We start from the raw sequence: 23,255 nt of genomic DNA on the forward strand, positions 1-23,255 counted from the left end.
AAGAATACTCATATTTTGTTTTATATGCTAATATTATACTGTACACCCCAGACCCCTTCCTTGAGGGACATAGGCAATCTAAAAATACATACTATAAATATAAATAAAATAAATGCCAAATGTTATTAATCTCTCTATATAAAAATCCTACTCTGATTTCTCCTCTCTATTCCAAGTTTTCATTTCAGCAGAGAGATAGGTTTTTAATTAGTGTTATTGTAGACCAATGATAATCAGTAGTCTTTGCTAATTTCTAAAATTGTAAGCTGCCCAGTGTCACTTGGTTGAGTTGGACTGCTATAGAAATTGAATGAATAAATGTTTCAAGTTACCTTGAATAATAGCTGGATTTTACTATAGATTGGTACATTTAGAATATGTTTAGTAGTATTTAATACACATTGACTTACAAGAAAACAGGCAATGAAATAACGCAGCTTTCTCTAACTCAGCACTTCTAGGTATATATGATTATAAAGCCTATCCTGCTCTGCCAGGATGTGGTGAAATCTGGTTTGGACAAGGGCCCGGTTAGGAAAATTGGAATAGGAAATTGTATTTCAAGGTCATCAAAATTCACCCAGCCTTAGGACATGTGTCTTTGCTATATCACATATTGTATATGAAATCCTATGATTTTGATTTAAATGGGCTTTGTGAACCCAGTAGTGCCACTAAATAAACTGTGATTCAGAGCTAAATGTAACATTAATCCAACCAATTTTGACAGTCAATAAACCAAGGTTTAGATGCTTTATCATGTGTGAATCTAGTCATACTAATGATAGAAATGTCTTGGCTAGAATTCAGTTTACTTCGGGACATACTTATTCTGTACAGCTTAACATATATGGCTAGGAGGCAGGGTCTTCTGACTTTTGGCCCAGCCAAATAATTAAAATTAAAACTTTTTTCCTTATTACTTAATTACAATTAAATTAAACAAACTTTAATTTGTTATAATTCAAACATATTGTAAAGTATTTTTTAATTTAGCATTTTTATAAGGATTTAGGTATGGTGTCTCAGTTAGTATGATGTACTGTAGTAATGCATAAAGTTGCTGCATCAGGAGCCTGGAGATTTTGAGTGCTAGTCCTGTCAATACCTTGGTCCAGTCCAATCATTTTTCTCTCAGCCTTAAGAAGGCAGTAGCAACGCACTTCTGAAAATCAAGACTGCAGGGACGTAAATCCTTTAGCCACCAGGAACTAGATTGCCTCAATGGACTATAACAACTCTGCATCCAGTGTCATTTTAATGCTATAATGGAAAGTTTAATTATACAGTTTCTAGCATTTTACCTGACATTTACCTATCATTGCTGTTGTAAAAGTTGCTGTGTTGAAAGGAAGAGTGGGGAATAGTTTAAAAAGTAATATTAAACTACTGTATGACTGCCTAAAATTGTGAGGATAAAGCAGTTTCTTTTGAAAATCTTGAGCTCCCTCTAATGGCGTAGTTTATGAACTATTGTATGAGGTAAATATATTTCAAGATTTTTTCTTAACTTGGTGTCCTCTAGAAATATTAAGTTATAATCTCATAATTTCCACTTCGGGTGACATTTTTCTACAAATTATGGGCATTCCAGTGCAGGACAGTACTAGTCCAAGGAATCTTGTGCATAAATAACCCCTCTAAGCATCCTTAGGAACACAGGATTACTTCAAAAAAAGGATTTGAAATTACGGATTACATATCAGTTGTTATGCAAACCAGAGCTGTTTGTTAGGATTAGGATTCATTGTATTGTGCAAAATCCCCAAATGAGTTAAGTCAGTAACCAGGTTAAATGTTTAATAGGTTAAATACAGTCAATGACTGCAGGAACACCACACTTCAATTTCACTTAAATCCGAGAATTTCTCTGCAAACTCTCTTTCAACAAATCAAATGAGTGCCAATAGAAAATACAGGATTGGTACGAAAAAGCACAGCTTGGAGTAAAGGTATTCTTAAGTTTATGAACCATTCCAAAGCATCATCTTGTTCCTTTCTGCAAGGGCCACAGCCTGAAGTTGGTCTTCAGAAACTGCACACAAGGCACTAATTGTAGAAAGCTCTTTATTCTGAAGTTATTTCCAAAAGGATGTTCATTCTTCAGGAATTCCAGTTCCAAAGGTGGATCAAAAAAAAAAGTGGTGGTGGTAGAGATTTAAAAGTCTCCCTTATTATTACAAAAATAGAGAAAAAAAAAGATCTTAGAATCAAAACTCAAAGTACTGCCTTTCCTCACGTCTCCAACAATCCTGAGGTTACCCTTTTCATTTCAGTTCAAAACTCCTTCTCTGTTCAAATTTGATAACAGTCACTAAAAATGTATTCTCTGCTCCAATCTAGAGACTAAATCTTTTACTCTCTTAGTTTTATGTCCAAATAGTTTTTAGGGAATAAATCCCCCTGAAAGAGTGGGATGTAATTCTAAGTAAATATACATAGGACTACACTATTTCAGAAATGCAGAGCTAGGTTAAGGCAACATCTGTTTTCCAGCTCTGCACATCTCTACTCATTCCCTCCACCCAAAAGCTACTTTGGAGGGATTTTCCCCCCCCCCATAGAACCATCACTCTGGATCTCCTTCCAGAGGAGGCTGTGTGGATATTGTCATTCCTCATATTTTAGAAATACTGTGGTGGTTAGTCTGTAGAGCTTTTCATCATCTCTGATGATTTTAATATTACTTGGTTATGAAACAACAGCTTGGTCCTGCTGTTATTTTGTAGTGATTTCACTGTACTTCAATGTGGTTTGTTTTAATTCAAGGCCTTACTGGATTAAAAAAAATCCCACTGATAAATACTTTCAAAAAATAATAATAAATAATAGTGCAGCCTTACAACTCACATCACCCCAACAGCATGGCTGTGGTGGTTAAGAGTAAAACAAAATGCAAATCTAGACATCTGCAGAGTCCCACCTGGGGAGAAAACTATAGCATTACAGCGAAAGTGGATGTGCTCTTCTTTTCCTCTAAAGTGGGGTTTCTCAAACTTGGTAAATTTCAGATGTGTGGACTTCAACTCCCAGAATTCCCCAGCCATCATGCCAACATTCTGGGAGTTGAAGTCTACATATCTGAAAGTTGCCAGGGTTGGGAACCACTGCTCCAAAGACCCGAACACTGCCATATTTCTTTAAAAAAAAGAAGAAGTAATTTGGCCCCTAGGGAAGGAAGGAAGGAAATTTCTCCCAAAATTTCCCAAGAAAAGAGGAAAGGAAAAACAGAAGTGCCACGGAGAGTAAAAGTACCTCACTGAAAGTATCTTTGGAGAACCAGCCATGCTGTCTTCCAAAATCTAGATTAATTAGCTGATTTCTCTGCCTTGGGAGGATTGATAGAAATGAAGAATTGCCACCAGTGTGGGTTCCCTGGTGAGCGGCCAGTTCTGAAGGCCATATAAAGTAATAGGTTGTATTTCGTTCCAAATCAGACTCTTGCAATGTAAGAGATTTTTTTTTATTATTATTATATTATTTTAGAAAGTGGGAAAGGTCAGTTTTCCCCACTGCGACAGCATGAGTGGGAAACATATTACCGATGTCTTTCTACATATGAACAGTGTAAATGCAAAGAGTGCCCTGCCCTGCAAGGAACAACATGATGGCCCCACAGAGTCCTCTCATCGCAACAATCCCGACCTGACCCACATATGTGCCACAGAAAGAAAAAGTGAAGAAAGTGAGGAAAGCAGATTCTGTCCAACACCCCACCACAACCATGTGTTCTAGGGAACAAACACTGCTCTGTCTGTCATAAGTAGCAAGGGGAGACCCATCCTGGTTATCAAATGTTTCTTTCCTGCCACAAAAGCTTTGCAGGAGCCAAATCTAAAATTAAGACCATTGACTAACCTGGCCACCAAGTTACCAGACCTGTTTCTGGGGGCAACCCTGTTTTTCAGCCCAACTACAAAGCAACACTTATTCAGAAGACAGTGTGGACATCTTGTCACAGAATCCTTTACATCGTTTGCACAATTCACAGGCCCTGTGCTAGCATTCTCTTAACAGGCTGTATGGAATCCTGAAATATGTGCCTCTTGGACCCCGCCTGTGATACAGACTCTCCGGGTGGTGAAATAATACATCACGAGAATCTCTTCCAGATGTTGTGATCAAGGTGTCCCATTCACACATTCCATGTTCCTTCTGAAATTACTTCCCTACCACCCAACGTGTCAAATTGTGACAGGGAGAGGATTCTGGAGAGGATCAGCAAGGCTTTCTGCGTTAGGAGGGTTTATCATGTCCGGACCTCCACTGGACTCTCTCAAGTGGATCCGCTGATGGTACATCATGCTGTGTCTCCGCCTAAACCTCACTCCGCAGTCACCACACTGATAGGGCCTTTCTCCTGTGTGGATTCTCAGATGCCGAGTGAGATGTGACTGCCGTCCAAACCTTTTCCCACATTCGACACAAGGGTAAGGTCTCTCGCCAGTGTGAGTGATCCGATGCCGAGTCAGATGGGATTGCCGACTAAAGGTTTTCCCACACTCCGCGCAAGGATAGACCTTGGTTCCCAAGTGGGTCTTCTGGTGTCTTGTGAGACTGTAGAGATCATGGAATATTTTCCCACACTCCAGACACTGGTAAGCTTGCTTCTCAGTGTGGGTTCGCTGGTGAGCAGCCAACTCTGAAGGCCATATGAATCCCTTCCCACACTCTGTGCAGAAGTAGCGCTTTTCTCCTGTGTGGATGCGTTGATGTGTGGCAAGTTCTGACGGCCATCGGAACGCCTTGCCACATTCTCCGCAAAGATGCCGTTTCTCTGCCATGCCAGCTCTTAGGTAGGGAGGGTGATGAGGTGGCTGGCTGTTGCTGTTCTCATAATCAGCAATGGGAGGCAAACCATTGCCTGCGTGGGTACTCTGATGAGCCGCCAGCTCTGAGGGCCACTGGAATCCTTTCCCGCACTTAGGACAGAGGTAGTGTTTGTTCTTGTTGTGAGTTTTCTGATGAGCAGCGAGTTCAGAGGGCCACCGGAATCCTTTCCCACATTCAGGACAGAGGTGAGGCTTCTTGACTGCATGAGGTTTTACCATATCACCACTGGGAGGGACTTTTTCACCCAAAAAAATATTCTGGGGCATATTGAACTCAGAGGGCCACTGAAGCAAAGTGTCAGCATCGACAGTGTGGTGCGGCTGTTCAACAGCATGGATCCTCTGGTGGATGACAAGCTCTGTTGACCAACGGAATCGCTTGCCACATTCGATGCAGACATGGCATTCCTCACCCATGTGGGTTTTCTGGTGCCTGGTGAGATGTGAGGATCGACCAAACTGTTTTCCACACTCAGCGCAGTGATAGGATTTGGGCCGGGTGTGGACTTTCTGGTGCAGGGCCAGCTCTGACTGACAGCGAAACCGTTTTCCACATTCAATGCAAGGGTGGCGTTTCTCTCTTATCCGTATCCTCTTCGGAGCCAAATGCTGTACTGCTCCATTGGGTCTCTCTCCAAATCCCATCTGAGGATCTGCTCTGTTAGGAGTCCGGGCACCTGCTTTGATGTGGGAAAAGGAGAGAATTCAAATAGTTTTATAGACATCATCTAGCTTTGTTGACTCAATAAACCCTTGACCAGCCAAGTTACTATATTCATTTTATGAAACTGACTGGATTAATTACCACTGGTGAAACCATGATTAGCCAAGTTACTAATTCAGTTTAGTTAATTGACTGAATTAATTATGCCACGTGAGAGACACTTAACGAAGCAAAATACTTTCTTAGTTTGAGACATCACACACATACACACACACTCCAATAGGCGCTTCCTTAAAAGAGCCTTTCCTTTTTATCTTACACAGCAGATAACGTCCCTCCTAAAGTGGTCTCCTCTTTGCAGATTTTCTTAGCTAGCCCTCCTCAACCTGAAACTGTCTAGATGATTTCAGACTACATCTTCCACAGGACAGGAGTTACGGCAGCACCTGGCTCATCTGCTCTAGATGTGAAAGCTAAGAGAGGGGTAAGGCTTGGTTAGTATTTAGATGGGAACTGTAAGCTAGACTAAGCAATCAAAAGTCATCATGGAAGAAGGCAATGGTGGGCCATTTATACATGAAATCGCCAGGAGTCAAGCTCTGCTTGAAGACTTCACTTTATTTCCCTTTGGTCATATTGTCAGAAATTCTTAGGAGTTGTAATCTCAACATATTTGGGATTACAGAGAGCTCTGGTACATTAAAAAGAAAGGATACTATTTGCCTGGTACACAATAATCAAAATAACATAAGATAATATAAGATTATTCGGATGCAGAAGAGAATCTGAATTCATCTGCTTCATTGGTAAGTACTAAATGAGCTCGAGCGCCATTAAGGACAGCAGCCTTCAGGCAATTAACAAAAATCAATGCCATTTACTAACGAGAGTGTTTTGGAGTTCAAAGAACTGTAAAGATTTTTCATTGTTATAGCCAGGGTGGCCAGCCTTTTGATAGCTGAGGGCTGCACTCAGATTGAGGTAATGTTACAGGGATTCAAAATAAGTAGGGGTCAGGAGGCATTATTCTGAAGTAGGAAGACTCGTCCTCCTTACAGAATTTCCTCCTACACTTTGCTACAGAAGGTCTTGACTCACCTGAACCCCTTTTTTCTCCATCTGCAGAAGAATCCCAGGTAGCTTCTGTGTCAGAAGAACCTATGCAAGAAAGGAAAAAAGGCAAACCTAAGGCTTGCTTGAAAACATGCCTCAAGATATGTAAAGAATACTCACCAAGATGTTTTTTAGATCTTTTAAAAGTAAAACTGGCAAATCAAATATTTATTATGGTCAAAGACCAGCATAAAGGAAAGCTGGCAGGTTTCTGCCTGACAATACTGGTTAGTAATTGTCCATATTTTTTAAAGTGTTATTAATTTTTAAGAATTACAATCTTCAGAGCTTAGTAAACAACATGTTGTCTGGGTTCACATATTTAACATTAACCTCTTCAATATAAGTCTATTCAGTACTGCACAGTCCAGTATTTTTTCCCTGATCCTCCTTTCTTCCCCATATTCTTTCCATTTTCCCCTCATTACACAATTACAATTCTTGGTAATATTGATGTATACAGAGCTAAATATAAACATCTTCATCATATTTTACTAATATTATACAAATAATAATATCAATTCATTAATCAATATCCTGCTTTTCGTGCTCTTGTCAAGGTTTAATTTCCCATCAATATTTACAATATCTTTGTCAGTTATGATTTTCTCAATATTAATTTTATTCATACCAATCCTCCTCTTATTTTCATATTTCCCATATCAAAAGAGAAAAAAATTCTATTTTAATTCTAAATCATATCTTTCATTATAAAAGTCTAATTATAGTTAAGGGTTATCCATTCTTTTAACCATATTCAAACAACTACTTAAACATATGATGCCCCCCTCTAATAGGTCAAATCTTCTATTTTTTAAATCTATTTATTTATTTATTTATTTATTTATTTATTTATTTATTTATTTAATTTATATACCGCCCTATCTCCCTTACGGGACTCAGGGCGGTGAACAGGCGATAATAAAAACCACGATAAATATACCCAAGTTTCTGTTCTACAATCAAATTAAATAACAGGCCTGCTCTAAAATACCCCATACAAAACCCCCACTAAAACATAATCAAACTACGCCAGGCCGGCCGCACATAATAGATGGGCCTTCAGGGCTCGGCGAAAAAGGCACAGGTCCGCAACTGTACGTAGGTCGGGGGGTAGGTCATTCCAGAGGGCAGGAGCTGCCACAGAGAAGGCTCTACCCCTGGGGGTCGCCAGCCGGCATTGACTGGCCGATGGCACCCTAAGGAGGCCCTCTCTGTGGGAGCGGACTGGTCGAAGGGAGGTGTTTGGTAGGAGGCGGTCTTGCAAATACCTAGGTCCATTGCCATGGAGTGCTTTAAAGGTTGTTACTAACACCTTGAAGCGCACCCGGAAGGCCACAGGCAGCCAGTGCAGCTCGTGCAGGAGAGGTGTTACATGGGAGTATCTAGAGGCCCCCAAGATCCCCCGCGCAGCCGCATTCTGAACTAGCTGGAGCCTCCGGGTGCACCTCAAGGGGAGCCCCATGTAGAGAGCGTTGCAATAGTCCAGGCGGGAAACGAGGGCTTGATTGACCGTGCGTAGAGTGTCACGATCCAGAAAGGGGCGCGACTGGCGTATCAGGTGAACCTGATGAAAAGCCTCCCCGGCCACAGCTGTCATATGGTCGTCTAAAGACAGCCGAGTATCCAGGAGGACGCCCAGGTTGCGGGCCCTCTCCGCAGGGGCTACTGACTCGCCCCCGATAGCCAGGGATGGAGCCAACTGGCTATGTCATTACACCGGAAACCACAGCCACTCAGTCTTGGACGGGTTGAGTCGAAGCCTGTTCCTCCCCATCCAGACTCGCACGGCCTCCAGGCACCGGGACATCACTTCCGCGGCATCGTTGGGGTGGTCCGGGGTGGAGATATACAACTGGGTGTCATCTGCGTACTGATGAAACTCCACCCTGAAACCACGGATGATCTCACCCAGTAACTTCATATAGATGTTGAACAGGAGAGGCGAGAGGACCGACCCCTGCGGTACCCCACAAGTGAGGCATCTCGAGGTCGACCTCTGCCCCCCTGCCAACACAAATTGTGACCGGTCTGAGAGGTAGGAGGAGAACCACCGTAAGACGGTGCCCCCCAAACCCAACCCCTCTAACCGGTGCAACAAGATACCATGGTTGATGGTATCGAAAGCCACTGAGAGATCTAACAGGACCAGGATAGAGGAGCAGCCTCTATCCCGAGCCCTCCAGAGATCATCAACCAACGCGACCAATGCCGTTTCCGTGCTGTGCCCAGGCCGGAAGCCGGACTGGCGTGAGTCTAGATAGACAGTTTCTTCCAGGTGCTGAGGGAGCTGTCATGCCACCACACTCTCAACAGCCTTCGCAAGAAAGTTAAGGTTGGAGACAGGACGGTAGTTGGCCAAAACAGCCGGGTCCAGGGAGGGCTTCTTGAGGAGGGGCCTCACCACCGCCTCTTTCAAGGCGGCCGGTAAGAACTCCTCACTCAGAGAAGCGCTGACGATTCCCTGGAGCCAGCCTCGTGTAACCTCCCGGGAGGCCAGTATCAGCCAGGGGGGACACGGGTCCAGTAAACATGTGGTGGTGTTCAGCCGTCCCAGTATCCTGTCCATGTCCTCGGGAGTCACAGGATCGAACTCTTCCCAGAAAGTGGACTCAAGACCTGCCTCCGTTGGCCCGTCTGAACTAGTCCAATCGGAGGCCAATCCGTCCCGGATCTGATCGATTTTGTCATGCAGGTAACACCCAAATTCCTCTGCCCGACCCTGCAGGGGGCGTCCCGGACCCTCTGATGACATGGCTTTTTCAGCAAGCGGGTCTGGCCTAGGGAGAATTTTAAATAGGGACAATTTTAATTAGAATTTTAATGGTAACACAGCGGTAAATATTTGTTTTTAATTGGTTTTTATTGGGGATAGTGTTTGTATCGTTTTAATATGCTGTAAGCCGCCCTGAGTCCTGTCGGGAGAAGGGCGGCATATAAGTTTAATAAAATAAATAAATAAATAAATAAATAAATAAATAAATAAGCAGGGCGGCAGGTCGGTTACCTGCAGATGCGATAAGAGCGGAGAAATAGTTTCATTTTGCCGCTCTTATCGCCACTAGGTAAGTCCTTAAATGGGACTTTACCAGTGTCTGATCAGATTCGGAGCGGGTGGTCCTCCAAACAACCTCTAGGCATCTCTTCCGACGCTTCATCACCCTCAGCTCCTCGGAGAACCGAGGAGCCGAGGTAGTCCGGCATCGGGTGAGAGGCCGCAAAGGCATGACCCGGTCCAGGGCCCCCGCGGCCGCACTATTCCAGGTCCTCAGTCAAGCCGCGGGTCAGGGTCTCAGGTATTGGCCCAAGCTCCGTCTGGAACCTCTCGGGGTCCATCAGGCGCCTGGGGCAGAACCATTTTGTCACTTCCGGTTCCGCCTCCCCGTGGTGGGGTGTAGCGGTTGGAAAGGCCAGCCGAAGGAGTGATCTGACCATGACAGGGGCTCAACGACTATTTCCCCTAAACCATGATCACTCAACCACTGACCAGAGGCAAAAACTAAGTCCAGTGTGTGTCCTCCGGTGTGGGTAGGGTCACCAACTAATTGGGTCAGGTCCATGGCTGTCATGGAGGCCATGAACTCCCGAGCCACCTCAGATGTTTCACCTACCGATGGCAGATTGAAATCCCCCATGACTAACAGTCTGGGGGTCCCGATCGCCATCTCGGCTATCACACTAAGAAGCTCGGGTAGGGGTGCTGATACATAGCGGAGAGCCAGGTACACAATCAGCACGCCCTGCTGCCTCCCATGACCCCACTTCATACCTAGGGACTCACAACCGGCAGTCTGCGGCACAGTGGTCTCTCTTGGGTCCAGGCCTTCCTTAATAATAACCGCCACCCCCCCACCCCGACCCTGGGCTCTCGGCTGGTGAAATGCACGGTAACCTGGCGGGCACATTTCAACGAGGGGCACCCCCCCCTCTTGGCCCAGCCAGGTCTCCGTAATACCCGCCAGGTCCGCCTCCCCCTCCGAAACCAGATCATAAATGAGGAGGGCTTTATTAACCACGGACCTGGCGTTACACAGCATCAGCCGGAAGCCCAGGCCCTGTAATCCCAAACCCCCTAGGTTGCAAGAGCCATGAGGGCCGGAGAGCGCCACAGCTCGTAAACAACGGGTGCGCCCTGCCCTAATGTAATATGGCCCTCTGCTCCCGCCATATCTACCCCTCCCATACACAGTCTTGATGGAGTTGCCCTCTGTTAGGCAGACCCTCTCCCCCTCCCGAATTCCAGGACCTACACCCTCCTCGCCGAGGCCATCAGCCAGCCTGGGAGAATTCCCTGGTGGGTGATCACCCTCACCCACCACCCTAATTTTGGTTTGCCTACCCCTCTCCCTGGAACCCCTTAAAACCTGGACTAAAAAATTTATTAAAAATCCCCTTAAGTTACATTTTGACCACCTCTCTTGATTCAAAAATCCCTCATAGAGGTGGACCCTCGTTAATGCTGAGGGCCAGACCTGCGAGAGAGGGGACTCTCGCAGGGCATGGAGGTCAGCCGCTGAATACATCGCGGGCATGCGAGGTGGTAAACGACTACTCTTTTAACCCCTGCACAACGGAGCCTTCCATCTCCATGTCCTCCGGTTCGCTGAGCTGCTGTTCGCCTGGCTTCTGCGGCGGCAGCGGCCCAAAACCTGAATCTCCTGATTTCTCTGGCTCTTGACACTCTGGCTCTTCGGCAGCCTCTGGCTGTGAGTAATCCAACAGACAAGGATTGCCAAACAGTAACCAGGGGCAGCAGTCCAATAAGCCAGGCTTAGCCAAACAGTAACCAGGGCCAGCAGTCCAATAAGCCAGGTTTAGCCAAACAGTATCCAGGGCCAGCAGTCCAATAAACCAGGTTTAGCCAAACAGTAACTCGGGCCAGCAGTCCAGTAAGCCAGGATTAGCCAAACAGTAACCAGGGCCAGCAGACCAATAAGCCAAGTTTAGCCAAACAGTAACCAGGGGCAAAAGTGCATGCAGAATTAGAAAGGGCTAAGCTACCTCCTGAGTAGCAGCTTCTAAGCACTGTTAATGAAGTACGGCAGATGTTAGTTGTAGAATTCAAGGACAAGTTCTTTTCTTCCCCAGCAAGGGAAGCTCTCAAGCCGATGTGTGTATGTATGTTTATCTTTATGCCTTGCGGTTCTTGCTCAATGTGAAGAAGAAAAGATGAAAGGCAACCACCATGAAACCAGAATGGTGGTTACCTGAAGCTTGTTAATTAGTCTTCTACTAGCTTCTGTTATTAGATTCCATGGAGTCTCTTTATACTTATGGTCCGGCTTGTTGCTTGTTATCAGTATTTGATGTTGCTGCTAGATCCCAAACCATAGTCTGGGATTTCCTGCTGGTTGTAGCCTTGGGATAACTCCTCTTCATCTTCGCCTCCTTGTCCTCGACTGCTCCTTGTCCTCGACTAACAACATATAGCCATGTTGTTTCTGTGAATCTTTTTCTATATAACTTACTCTATATGTCATCGTGACTCAGTTCACATTACTGTTCCAGGAAACATCTTTCTTTCTTTGCCAAGTAGCTTTCCAAGCCAAGGCAATTAAATCGCCTGAGAATTTTCTTTCTATTTTTATGAAAGTTGCTTGGCATGAGAAAGACAATTTAGGTAGGGTATTTTTGAGGGGGAATTCCGCTCATTTATGTTTCTTAAGCAACTCCCACCTTCCTTCTCCCTCAATTTCTCCCCTCATCTTTTGTCTCCCAAACTGTAACATTTCCCCTGATAGCTCTATGTTCCATCCCCCCAAATCTTCTTCCTGTCATCAGGTGCATCTTGCAATCTTAAAGGGAAAGTGTCTTTTGCAATTTCATTGTTATGGACAAGTCTTGTAGTATTTTATTTGTGTATGGTTGTTTATATCTCCCTTCTTTCATCTCTTCTGTCTCTAGACCCATTTCCTCTGCTTCATCTTCCAATCTCTGGTTTATTTGTTCATGCTTTGTAGTTGTTGTCTGGGAACTTTCTAGTTGAAGATTTAATTTGGAAATTTACTCATTTATATTATCTAAATTATTTTTAGTCTCATTGTGGTTTCTTTTTGTATGCAACAATTGTTTGGTGAATTAGTTGTAATGCAGAGTATATTTGCTTCTGAAAGGTATTTGTTTTTTCTTGAGGCATCATTCCTGGAGATCCTCTAATATCACCAATCTCAATAAGAGTAGAACAAAGTTTCCTCTAGATTTCTGGTCTTTATATGCAGTCTTTATAATCCAATAGGTTTTAGAATATAGGTCCAGTCCCAAAAGCAATATTTTATAGTGATCCTTTGTCTCAGGCATCCAAAAATTGTCAGTCAGGCAAGGTTATAATCCACAATGTTCAGAGTGTTCAATCTCCCTGAAAACAGCTCAAAAGTCTTTCCCAGCCAGACATAATCAAAGGTCAAGTTCTTCTTTCTCTTCCACTAGCTCTTGAGATTAAAAGTCCAAGCTCAGTGAGTGTTTATAGTCCAACAAGGTCAGGGTGATAAGTAATGCCAAAATATTTTCCTTTATTACCAGCTGTTCTCCCTTAGGCTAGAAATCACCAAGCAGGCAGGAAGCTAATTATAGTGTTATACTCAGATCCACCACTAGATGTCATTCAAAATACATTTTCCACTCTTAAAACAAAGGATTGATTTCTTATGTTTCACCTCAATGTTTTTTTTTCAAAGAGAGAATCTTAACAATTATCTCAGTTCTCAAATTTTTAAACTGTAGCTTTATGTTACTTCCACTTCAATATTGTGTATTTCTGTCCCCCATAGAAATTAAAATGCCTCTTCCATTCACATTTGGAGATTTTTAGCTTCTTGGGAGCCTTTCTCAGGAAATTCAGTTGTTAAATAGTAAAGAAAGGATCGATATTCTCACTCAGTTCCAGACATGCTGTTTACGATGTGTTGATTGGTGCTTTTCTTCTTCGGTTGTCAGCAGCTAATGGCTGGCCATAGGAATGTAGCCAGTCTTTCCCCTGGTGATTTGGAGGGCTTTTCTCATATCGAATGGAAAGACCGCCATCTCTCCGTGATTGACAAGACACCCCTCCTTCTTCATCGCCTCTTCGGGGCGACTTTAAGCCCTTTTTAGGATCCTCAGCAGGGCAAAATCGGGCACGGAAGAAAGAGCACTGCCTTCCTGCGTCCATCTCGCCATGACGCAAAACCGGAAGTCAGTAATTGTTCATATTTTTCAAAGACCCTGATAAGTTTGTGGAATTCAATGCCAAGGCAGTAAAGGAATGGATTGCATTATCCACAGAAAATGAACACACATTGTTCCAAATTCACTTCACTGGAGTTTCATGAAAAAAAAGACTCTATGTTGTTTAATGGTAGCCCAGTTAAAAAAGAAAATTGCAAGGATATAACTTGGTTGCTATCTGCAAACCATAGGCTTCACAAATTACCTCTGCCTGTTCCTGTTCCTGTCTTGGTATGCATCTACCATAGTTTAATCCCCAACCATAACCAGCTTTCAGGTCTGTTTTAATAATTCTATTGTTTATACGAAAGAGTTTATTATACTTGAGAAGGATGTCTATGGAGATTCTCAGTCATCCAGATCATGGTTGTCTCAAAAGGGCTTTTTAAAAAGGCAATTAAACTACTTTTTTTTCCCTTTGCGGAATAAAACATTTCACTTCTGATCCAAGAAGCTTCATCAGTTCTGATTGGATGGGGGGAGGGGAATGAAAGGATTAGTTCTGACAGGATGTTGGGGGGGGGGTAGAAGGATTATATTTCTTTGCAGTCATCTGGTCTTTAGCACTCTCTGAGAGCAGTTGAAGCCATTTGGGGGTTTATCTGTGCCCTCATGGTCAGAATGCAAATGGGTGTGGAATCTTCTTGGAACTGCTGAAAGAACTGTGTTGTAGACAGGAGATGGATGGTGTCGTATTCCTCCCCCTCTGTTGAGGGAGAGCTGTTCGATTCACACATAGATGGCCTCTTTCAAACCAACAGTTCAAACCATCTATTCACACATAGATGGCCTCTTTCAAACCCCTCTTTCAAACCAATAGTCCTCTCTATCCAGAATGTCATAGAGGCCATCTATGTTAGAACTGAACAGCCCTCTCTTAACAGAGGGGGAGGGATACAACCCCCATCTATCTCCCGTCTACAATGTAGTCCTTTTGGCTGTTTCAAGAAGATTTCACACCCATTTATACTCTGATTCAGGTGACCCTGGGGGCACAGATAAATCCCCAAGTAACCTCAACAGCTCTCAGAGAGAGTGCTAACCACCAGATGATTGCAAAGAAATATAATCCTTCCATTTCTCCCAAACATCCCATCAGAACTAATTCTTCCATCTCCACCCCCCCCTCCCATCATCCAGCCAAAACTGATGAAGTTTCTTAGATGAGAAGCGAAATGACTTTTTCTTCCTCACAGGAAAAAACACAGTCCAGTTGCCTTTTGAAAAAGCACTGTTGAGACTTGAGGCTATCACAGCAGACCATGATTTGGTCATATAAGAAGAAAAAGAATGGAATTTAAGGCTCATTGCATTGACAGGTCTTCAGAACTATGGCTATGAATGATGGCAGCTGGAGGACACTGGACTGGAGAAGCTGATTTGAGCTATTCTTAAAAGTATTTGTAGTCATCTGTTAGGATTTATATTACTGTATACATTTTAGGTTCTAGGTCAGGGGTGGGCAACCTTGGCTCTTTTATGACACGTGGACTTCAACTCCCAGAATTCCTGAGCCAGCATGGCTGAGCTTGGAAACCTCTCCCTTTCCCCTCAGCATGGCTGGCTCAGAAATTCTGGGAGTTGAAGTCCATGAGTCATAAAAGAGCCAAGGTTGCCTACCCCTGTTCTAGGTGTTTCCCATTTTATATAATCCTTGCACGGTGGGAATGCATACATCAATAATAATTTTAAAAATGCATTTAGAGAAAGAGAAGCAATTCAAGGCACTAAGTAGGTGAATCAAAGGTTCCTTACCAAGCAAACGTATGTCTACATCAGCCTGCTGTCCAGCTTCCATGCATATATCTCCATGCTCAATATCTGAAGCGACTTGGACTTCATCAGGAAATGCCACCACCACCTCCTCAAATAAGTCACAATCCTGAAGATTGATCAAAGAGGCACAATTAACAAAGAAGCCAAAGACTGTTTAGTGCTAAGCTAAGTACACTTAGAAAAATTAAAATAAAGATTTCCTCTCTGAAAAAGAAAATAAAAGGGGATACAAAATTTGGGCCCGGCTCCCCCATAGGGTTTCTATTCCCCATACAGACCTGGTAGTTTATGGGAAGGGGAGGAGAATATTTACATTTTATTTTTAAACTCCATGATCCTGGGTGGGTTTAAGTAGTTGCCATCTGCAAAGGATGCTGTAGTAGGTTTCTGTTCTGAACAAGGGTTGGATTAGATGTTCTTCACCTTACCTTCTATGAAACTAGGGAGAATTTTTTTAAACAATCCACCCCACAAGGCTGTTGTTCTAAGAAATAGAAGAAGCATTACTGTATGCACGTCAGCTTGAATTGTACAAAGTAAGCGAGGGATATCATCATAATCATAATACAGATTCTCCTCATCTCACAGTATTCTGCCTTTGTTGCTATTCAGAATGTGGACTGCTTTATTTGCATTTTAGTATCATTCACTAATAGCAAGCAAATTTTTATTCAGTGCAGTCTCAGCACATGAAATCTTCTCAGCTGGAGAACCAAAAGCATACATGGTTTTTCTTCTGCTTTTCCGCTGTATTAATTTTTGGTTTCAATATTTTCTATAAACCTCTAAACCTTTTCACTAAAGCTGGAGCCCACAACAAAAATCAGAGAACCCCATGAATCAGTTCCCATTTGGATCCTTCCACTTCCCTTTTCAAACAGGAAAATCACAATTAAAATCTCTCTGGAAAAAAAAGACTTTCAGAAGGCAGCATCCTTTCCTAGTGATCATACTTTATGCAACTCTGCTCAATTGTAATTGTATGTCCATCCAGTCTTTTGGAAATCTAGCTTTTTTATGTGCTTTCTACCATGTAAAAATTTTCAAATTGGCTTTCAATATCTAAAGACACTTCTGAATCTGTTCCAGCCAACACAGAATTTGCAATGTCTCTATTAAATGAAGTGAAATAGTAAAAAATCTCAGATGAACACTACAATCTCCTGAAACTTTTAACCTTTGAACATAAATCTGATAAATTTAAGAAATTAATTTTTTTGAGATTTGTGATTTGAGGGTCAATTTGGCTCAGTTGCAGATTTTTATGACTTTCTGGTAACTATTTCTTTCTGTTGATCCTTTTAAGACAAAGGTGCAAAACACTAAAGTGTTGGGCAAGCTAACTTTGTTCTTTTATTGACATTTTAGAAGCTGAGGTCAAAGCAAAAACTAAATTTCAATCAGTTAAATCAAATTTCAAACTAATTAATTATAATTGCAGCTTCCACAAATAATAAAGCCTGAGGTTCTAGAAATGCTACAAGAATTAAGCAAACTTTATAACTGCATGGATTCTAGAATTCGGGAAAGATGATACAGAAGAGCTACCTGGCTGGGGATGATGGGGGACCACGTTTGTTATATAGCATGAAAACTACATTAAATACTTCCTCAACTGCTTCTGATTTCCATAATCATATTCTAATTTAAAAAAAAAGATCACGAGTTGTGACTTTCTGCTCCAATATCACAATTTATATCAATGTCTACTTTCTGATTATAGTTTACATTTCTGCAGAAAGGACCTCTTAGAGAAGAAACCTAATCTAACTTCTTAGCAGAAACCCTTTGCTTCCAGGCTGTAGGACTACAGCTCCCAGCATCCTTTGTGTAGTATTCTGTAAATCTACTGAAGGCAGCAGATTCAACCCTCTTTGTGGAAGACCAGCAAAGCAAAGAGGAAATAAAGGGAGAGGGGGTTAGATGTAGAAATGTTTTAATTTAAAGATCTGTAAAGCCTATTATGAGATTTCAGTGGACAGCCCACCAGTCTTGAGGAGCCGAGAAAGAAATGAAAGGAGGTTCAAGACAGTTTGGTTCTTAAAAATTATAAGCATGATGATGGTTTAGAGCCAGCACTATCTCTGAGGCAATCTCTAAAAACATCTTGGGGATAAAAACAAAATGCAACCCATTCCTGATGGGCATAATTTTGCCCAAACTCAGAGGTAGGCAACCTTGGCTCTTTTATGACTCGTGGACTTTAACTCCCAGAATTCCTGAGCCAGCCATGCTGGCTCAGGAATTCTGGGAGTTGAAGTCCACAAGTCATAAAAGAGCCAAGGTTGCCTACCCCTGCCCAAACTCATTCCAGTTGAGGTGCCTCAGCTTTGGCATCCCAACTATTTATAATTGCTCAGATGTTAAAGAAGAGGCTTAATTGCCTCTGAAAACTACAGCCTCTGCTTTTTTCTTTATGCATCCAAGAATGTAACCTATATCTGATTGACCCTTTCCTGCACTATGGGGGGGGGGGGAGAAGGGGGAGGGGGAGAGAAAGGAATTCAGAGTTATGTGATGTCCTGACATATGAACCATTTCAATATTACCAAAGTAGTAGAGAACATTTCAAATAATAGGACACTTTTCCTAGGATGTCAGCCATTCTTCAGAACAATACTTGTTAGCTTCTGGGAAAAAGTTAACAATTCTTAGTTTCATGTATATTGAAAATCAAACTCTGAATATTTAGAATTTCTCTGAATTTCTCTAGTTTGCACTGCGGGAAAGAAATTATCACTTCAGATTTTAAATCCTAGATTAAAAATGTATATTTTATATTATGATTTATATTTATAAACATAGAATTTATTATACTAAAATGCTCTTGAGGATTCAGCTTGCTCTTTTATCAATGTAATATAAATGTTGATCAATAAGATTTTTTGTGGTCAAAATTTAATCTGCAGTTTTAAAAGTAAGTTGTTTTAAGTGTGCGTGTATGTACGTGCATTTTGGTCAGTTTTTCTCCAGCAGCTTTTTTTTAATGTTTAATTTTTTTCTTCATCTCTTTTGTCGGAAATGTTCACTCTTTTTATATAAAAGAGCAATAAAAATTAACAAATACCAATTAGCAATTGTTATAAGGCTAACAAAATGCTTATGTACCAGTCAAAATCACATCAGCCAAAAGTAAATACAGGAAATAATTTACACTGTGCAGTAATTCAAATACAGGTAGTCTTCGACTTACAACAGCACTGAAAAAAGTGACATGATGGTTTTTCACCCTTACAACCTTTGCGACCCCATGATCACATGATCTTTGCGACCCTTATGACCCCATGATCAAAATTCAGATGCTTGGCAACTGACTCATATTTATGATCCTTGCAATGTCCCAAAGTCATGTGATCACCTTTTGCGACCTTGTGACAAGCAGTCAACAAGCCAGATTCACTTAACAACTGTGTTATTAACTTAACAATTGCAGTAATTCACGTAACAAACGTGGCAAGAAAGTTCATGAAATGGGGCAAAATCCATTTAACAAATGTCTTAGCAACAGAAATATTGAGCTCAATTAAGGTTGTAAGTTGAGGACTACCTGTAGAACTTTAAAAAAAAAAAGTAAAAATAAGAGTAGAATTAAGCAGGTATCTGGCTTGTCACTAGAGCAGTTTACCATCATTCATTTTTGACTGGCAGGGCCTGTAGCTCATTGAAAAGATATCTGCTTCATTTATAGAAACTCTTCAGGCCTCTCCATAAAAATTAAATAGCAAATCTGCAAGCTGGTCTAGACCAGGGCTTTTCAACCTTTTCACCCATTGTACCACTTTTAGGACATGGCAACATCTGAGTACCTCCAGTTGCCTAGCAAGGTGTCAAAAACTTGATGACCAAAAAAAAAAGGAAAAAAGTACAGGTAATCCTCGACTTACAACAGTCCGCTTAGTGACTGTTCGAAGTTACAATAGCACTGAAAAAAGTGCCCCCAAGCCACAGCCGAGCAAGATGCCTGCACGCCCGGCCCGTTCTTCCTTCTGTCCGAGGTTTTCATTGTTGTGAGCATTTCTGTTGAGGATTGGCAGCGGGGGTGGGATGGGGGGTGTTTGGTTTTTATTCCCCCCGTCTGCTGGGAGGTTGCAGCAGGTTTTGGTCACTTCACATGACCCTGGGACACTGTGACCGTCATAAATATGAATCAGTTGCCAGGCATCTGAATGTAAATCACAAGACCCTGGAGATGCTGCAACATTCCAGCTGATCGGCGCTTCTTCTAGGCTCAGCAGAAGCACCAGGATCAGCGCCCAGCTCCAGCTGGAGCCTGGCGTTGATCCTGGCGCTTCCGCTGAGCCCTGCCAGCCCTGCAGCTCCAGCCATCTCTCGCTCAGGCTTGTGCGGTACTGTCACCGGTTCAGCTCATTCCCCTCCCCCACTTCCACTTTTCTAGGATGGTCGCGTACCACCTGCCAGGTGCCAATGTACCACAGGTGGTACCCATACCACTGGTTGAAAAGCCCTGGTCTAGACTATATAGACAAGGAGTGGGCAACCAGCTGCCTGCCAGACCTTATGGACTACAGTTCCCACAATTTTTGTCATTGGCCATGCTGCCTAGAGACTTGAGATCCAAACATCTGAAAATGTCCTTGGGCTCACAACACAGTAGGAGATTTTTGGTGGTTCATTATTTTTAATAAAAATTTGCAACTCAGCAGCAGAGAACCTGCATTGAATTAAAAAGGTCCCAGGCTCCATATCCAACTTCTCTAAATAAAAGGATCAGACAACAGGAATGAGAAAGTCCTCTGACAGTAACTTTAGAGAGCTGATAAAATAGCCTATAACCATCTAGCCTGTAGGCCTCCGATACATGGGTATTTGTCTACCATTATGTCAAGGAACATTTTTATTATTATGGTTTGTTGCACAGTGAGCCAGAGGTTCAGACTTGATTTGGCATTTTTATATATCGAGTTCTTCTCAAGTACCAGGACATTATTATTCATATCCAATCTTATTATTTTTTGAAATAACTCAAGGTAGTGGACATACCTAATACTCCTTCCTCCTCCACAGTTATGTTTCCCCACAATAACCAGAGATTGGCCTAAAGTCACCTAGTCATGCCAAGGTAGGACTAGAACTCATGATCTCCTGGTTTCTAGCCTGGTGCCTTAACACAAGACCAAACTCGCCCTCATGCAACCTATCTCAATATCTGCACCCAGTTATACTGCTATTTCAACTCTCAGACATTTCAAGTTCAGAACTTGGCTTCCAATTTTTCTACAATGGAGGCAGAAGCATCCATGAATCATTTTAAATCCAGGCTCGCGATTAGTACACACTTGTAGGATATGACAAAGTTCTAAAGGGCTAAATAGTTCCAGAAATGTCATTTTAATCTCAGTATGAATCAGGTGCTTCAACGGAGAGGTTTCTTCAGATGGAAACTTCTGATTGGTCTCATCTCCCTGTTTAAGAGATGGGGATACTGTGTCCGTAGCAAACTTTCTAACAAAAACCGACAGAAAGCCAGTGAACCTCCACAGACTGGCACTCTCAACAGACCCATCAACCTGGCAGATGAAAAGACATGGTGAGTTGTAATTCAGCAGCACTGGGGTAGAGTCACAGATTCCACACTGCTAGAAATCTCAGATGGGGCTGAGGATCAACCCAAAATTATACACACATTTTTATGACAACAGCAAACTGATCCAAGAGTTGTCTCTGCCACTGGTTTGCATCCCTGTAGGAAATCAGGTAACAGCTTGCAAGGAATCAAAAACTCCAGCTCATTCAGCCATTGCCAGAATTTTTTTCCCCCTATGTATATTTCTTCCCCATTTTTTGCACAGGGGCTTGATTGTCTGCTGTTACCCCCTGACCTTCCAAGCTCATGAATTAAAAGCAGCAAGACGTGAGGCGAGCATATGGAATCAGCAGGCCACAGTTGGCTAAGAACAGCTGGCATTGCCAATAGATTGCAGTGTGATAGGGCTGCTAAGGAGACAGTGGATTGTATTTCAGACTGCAGATGAGAGATCACACTTTTGAGTTCTCCCCATAATTCTGCAAGTAAAATAAGCCAAGAGAGAAATAAGAAGAATAATCTCAAGTATTAGGTGTAGTTTGGTGTGGTTGTCTAAAGCTTGTTATAGGAGGAAATATTTAAAAATGACATTCACCTTGCTAATTTGAAGTACCCATAAACCTGCTGGAACCTCCTCAATCTACATACTGGAAATAGTATGAAATATATACTTTATTTTATTGCTCTGTGATGTTTTATGGGGCAGTCATTGAGATTTGTATGCTTTGAAAGGTAGTTTAGAAGGTAGTATCATTAGTCTTCATGAATAATAATTGTGTAATTACCACCAGCCAGGTGTAAACATCTTTTGTTCCAAAAGCAAAACATTTTGACTCTCCGCCCTAAAGTCCCATTTCATTTACCTCCCATACCTGCTGCAGGTGTCCTGTCACAGGTGTTTGCCTATCCCAAAGTCTTCCCCCCAAATAAATATAGCCCAACAATGAACCTTAAGAATATATGTGAGGAAAGGAAGGGGGACTGAACCATCTTACCTCCTCTTCTGGTCTTTCTGCTTCATTCTGCTTGGCTAGAAACTCCTCAGCTAGGGCCACTGCCCGTGCACAAGTCTCTGGGCTACATTCCCATACCCGACTTCGGATTCCAGGAGGGAGAACGGCTAGGAACTGCTCCAAAATTAGGACATCAAGAATCTGTTCTTTGGTGCGATTCTTTGGCTTCAGCCAATGGTTGCAAAGCTCCCAGAGCTGACCACATGCCTTTCGTGGACCCTCAGCATCCTGGTAACAGAACTGCCGGAAGCGCCGGCGTGCAGTCTCCAGGCTGAAACTGCCTCCTCCGGATATAGGTGTCCGTGCTTTGCCAATACTCCCTCTATCTGCACTAGCTGTGGAGCGTTGAAGGTCCTGGTGGCTCTCTTCAATGAAAGATGTTCCCCATGAAGATGAAGTATTCCCTAGTTGCTCCAAAGTGGTCGGGAAGGCCTCTGATTCTACCTCTACTGTAGCAACTTCCACTACCGGAGTGATATTTGAGGTGGCTGCTTCTGGTGATATTAATGGTGCTTCTATAATTTCAGGGAGGAGAGGCTGTGAAATTTGGGACACTTCTTCCCACTGGACCTCCCAGCGCTGAGGTTGTGGTGCCTCTTCTAGATGCATTGATTCAGCAGTTGATGATGCCTCTAAGCCTAGCAGCTCTTCAACTGTCCCAGTACACACCACAAGCAGGGAGTCATCTCCATCAACTGCTCCCACTGCCTCTTGCTGAGGGCCTTGTGGATGTGCCTCCTCCTCTACATCCTCCTCCTCATCCCCTTCTCCCTCTTCCTCCTCCTCTTCTTCCTCCTCCTCCTCTTCTTCCTCCTCCTCTCCCCTCTCTTCTTCCTCTTCTTCCTCTTCATCTGCCTCCCCTTCAGCATCTACTTCTACTTCCTCAGGCTCCTCTTCCTCAATTGTGATCTCTGGATACATCTCCTGCTCAAGCAGCACCTTAAAATGAAGATCCAGCTCCCCTGATCCCTGCATGGACTCCATTTTGTCTTCTAAGAGGTAGACAGACTTGTCCCAATTGTAGACCGAGGTCTGGCCAGTGATATCCCAAGTCTTACAGGCAAACATGGCAGGAAGAGTCCTCTTCTTCCTCAAACTTTGACCATAAG

The 23,255-nt window shown here is 42.9% G+C and overlaps 1 protein-coding gene across 1 annotated transcript; it reads right to left on the minus strand.

Annotated features, from left to right (window-relative positions):
- Positions 1–4,184: 4,184 nt before the first annotated feature.
- Positions 4,185–23,214, minus strand: LOC107282522 (zinc finger protein 436-like). The gene is made up of 4 exons (XM_029283028.1): positions 23,020–23,214; positions 15,568–15,694; positions 6,595–6,654; positions 4,185–5,509 (listed from the first exon to the last, which is right to left on the minus strand). Exons 1-4 carry the CDS (start codon positions 23,212–23,214, stop codon positions 4,185–4,187), a joined length of 1,707 nt encoding a protein of 568 aa, XP_029138861.1.
- Positions 23,215–23,255: the final 41 nt, after the last annotated feature.

Source organism: Protobothrops mucrosquamatus, unplaced genomic scaffold (genome assembly GCF_001527695.2).
Source record: "Protobothrops mucrosquamatus isolate PMUCROS unplaced genomic scaffold, P.Mucros_1.0 scaffold8, whole genome shotgun sequence".
Classification (NCBI taxonomy): domain Eukaryota; kingdom Metazoa; phylum Chordata; class Lepidosauria; order Squamata; family Viperidae; genus Protobothrops; species Protobothrops mucrosquamatus.

What these genes read in the sequence shown, in the direction of transcription:
- LOC107282522 (XM_029283028.1), bottom strand. Translation starts at nt 23,214, where the DNA reads ATGTTTGCCTGTAAGACTTGGGATATCACTGGCCAGACCTCGGTCTAC. An exon ending in AGGAGCCTGAGGAAGTAGAA is followed by an intron (nt 15,695 to 23,019) that starts GTAGATGCTGAA and finishes ATCAATCTTCAG; the next exon opens with GATTGTGACTTATTTGAGGA. An exon ending in TGGAGAAAAAAGGGGTTCAG is followed by an intron (nt 5,510 to 6,594) that starts GTGAGTCAAGAC and finishes ACATCAAAGCAG; the next exon opens with GTGCCCGGACTCCTAACAGA.